This window comes from Palaemon carinicauda, chromosome 2, assembly GCF_036898095.1.
Source record: "Palaemon carinicauda isolate YSFRI2023 chromosome 2, ASM3689809v2, whole genome shotgun sequence".
Lineage (NCBI taxonomy): Eukaryota > Metazoa > Arthropoda > Malacostraca > Decapoda > Palaemonidae > Palaemon > Palaemon carinicauda.
The window spans coordinates 8,616,123-8,618,622 of NC_090726.1; the positions used below are offsets into that span (position 1 = coordinate 8,616,123).

The 2,500-nt window shown below is 33.8% G+C and overlaps 1 protein-coding gene across 1 annotated transcript in view; it reads left to right on the forward strand.

The window, feature by feature from the left end:
- The window catches only part of LOC137614914 (uncharacterized), a 59,023-nt gene that overhangs the window by 56,455 nt on the left and 68 nt on the right, over window positions 1–2,500 (forward strand). Inside the window, 2 exon segments of the mRNA XM_068344571.1 lie at window positions 258–429; window positions 2,131–2,500. The exon segment at window positions 2,131–2,500 is cut by the window's right edge and continues 68 nt beyond it. Of these exon segments, the coding sequence (XP_068200672.1) occupies window positions 258–429; window positions 2,131–2,192 (234 nt within the window). The 3' untranslated portion in view covers window positions 2,193–2,500.

The following is a 2,500-nucleotide window of genomic DNA, read 5'->3' on the forward strand; positions in this document are numbered from 1 at the left end:
TATTATCATTATTATTATTATTATTATTATCATTATTATCATCATTATTATTATTATTATTATTATTATTATTATTATCATTATTATTGCTGTTGTTGTTGTTGTTGTTTTTGTTGTTGTTTAGGTTATTATTATTATTATTATTATTATTATTATTATTATTATCAATACCTTGACTTGATCATCACCATCATCATTTTCAACACACCACACGATCAATAACATCATCCCTATAATAATTGTCCTCATCCCCACAGATATGGCTCGGCTTCCCCATCTTCTACCTGATCATGTGTATATTCGTAGCAGCCTTCCCGATCGTGAGGAGACCCGTGGAAATTGCCATCGGCTCGTCAGTCTTCGCCATTGGTCTGGTCGTTTACTATCTCGCTATTCATCTCAAAATCAAAGTCATCGGTGATGCCATGGGTGAGTCTGTTGGATTTTGTTCGTATTTTCAGGGATGTGGTGGCCTATTGGAAACGTCTCTGTCTGGCGATTAGCCGGATTGGGGTTCGAGCCCCGCTCAAGTTCGTTAGTTTCTTATCGTGTCTGCAAAATCAACATCCCTGTGGGATGAACATGATAGGTGTGGAGGAGCATATATATCTACCTGCTGAGACATTCAGGAGCCATTATCTGACCCACCCTGGTCCTTGTTTGGGTGGAGAGAGCGCTACCTCACCATTCCTGTCAAATAAGGATGGTGGATGTGGGTGAGCCTATAGGTCTACCTGCTGAGTTATCAACAGCCATTGACTGGCCTTACCTGGTCCTTGCTTGGGTGGAGAGGGCCCTTGGGGACTGTTTATAGGCTCACATGGTTAGTCTCTAGGGCATTATCCGTCTACTCAGGGTAATATCACTGTCCCTTGCCTTCGCCATTCATGAGCGGACTTTAAACCGCAAACCATTTGATTTTCTGACTTGTATGTTCAAGTACTTCCCACAGTAATCACGCGTAATTAGTTTCAAATTCAATTACGGGCACGTAATATCTATGAACATTAGCTTACGTGTAGTAATATCCGAGTCACAAGTAATTTCTAAGTCAATTATATGCAGGTAATATTCAAGTGAATTATGTATTAGCAATTTCCCTTTTAATTATGACCTAGTGCTTTTCAAGTCAATTACGCGGACGTAATTTCAATTTTAATTGCACACAGGTGATTTCGTATTCAGTTACGCATAAATAATTTCCAAGGCCTTTTTCAAAGTAATCTCAAGTTAATTACGTGCAAATAACTTCTAAGTCAGTTACATACACGCAGTTTCCAAGCAATTACACGTATATGACTTTTTTCTATTTTCTGGGGTTAATTTTCAAGTCAACTACGAGCAAGTAATTTTCGAGTTGGTTACGTGCAAGTAATTTCCAGTCAATTATGCACAAGTAATTTCCAAATCAGTTTCCAATAATTCTCCATTAAATTAAACTCAACTAATCTTCGAGTCAATTACGCTAAAGTAATTCCCGCTTAAATTGACCGATAGTACGATTAGCATGACTAATTGACATAGAGAATTACAAAAGGTAGACTGCAGACATAGTTTGAAAGATAAATAAAAAATAAAAGAGCCATTCTTTAATATCGTAATGTATATGAAGATATGAAAGTAACATGTTAAAACCTTTCCCTGTACATGTTAGTATTTATCTTTGCTATTTTAGCAGAAATATCTATATAATAGTTAGATATTTACAATCACACTATGCAAATATATCTTTTCACTAAGCCTTTATTATCAAATTTATTATAACCTGCTTCAAAATTTTGTGAAACAATAGACAATTTATTTTTTTATACATCCTTGCTAGAGTTGAATATTCTTTCATTTTTATGAAAGTCTTTTTATTAAATTTCTTATCTACTCTAATTTTGAAAGTTACTGTAAACAATTGAATTTCATAAACTAAGACTCAGGATATAAATCATTCTAAATTACTATATATATATATATATATATATATATATATATACTATATATATATATATATATATATATATATATATATATATATATATATATATATATATATATATGTATGTATGTGTGTGTGTTTTACAAATTATAGAGAGTTGTTAATTGATGAATCGTATTATGATTTTATTCTACTTTTTCCAGACAAAGTGATGTACGTCTGTCAACTGTTGTTCCTGTGTGTAGAAGAAGAAAAAGCGCAATAATGAGAGGAAGAACTTTGACATTCTTGTATCGCTCTCAAGAGCTCCTAAGTCCTCTTTTTCGTGATGATGAAAGGATGTTAAGGGGCTCTACTATTACTAGGGACTTTCCTTCCTTTCCCTATTTTAGAGCCCGAAAGATGATTATGTCCAAGAAGACTTGAAAACCCAAAGGAAGACGTGTTTGTGTCTTGCAATTGTGCTGTTTAGGTATTTAAATATCCTACGGATCTCACGTGGTTTGAACACTAAGACATATGCTTACGTTACTTTTTACAGTACACTATATCTTGTTTTCTTGTGGTTTAATC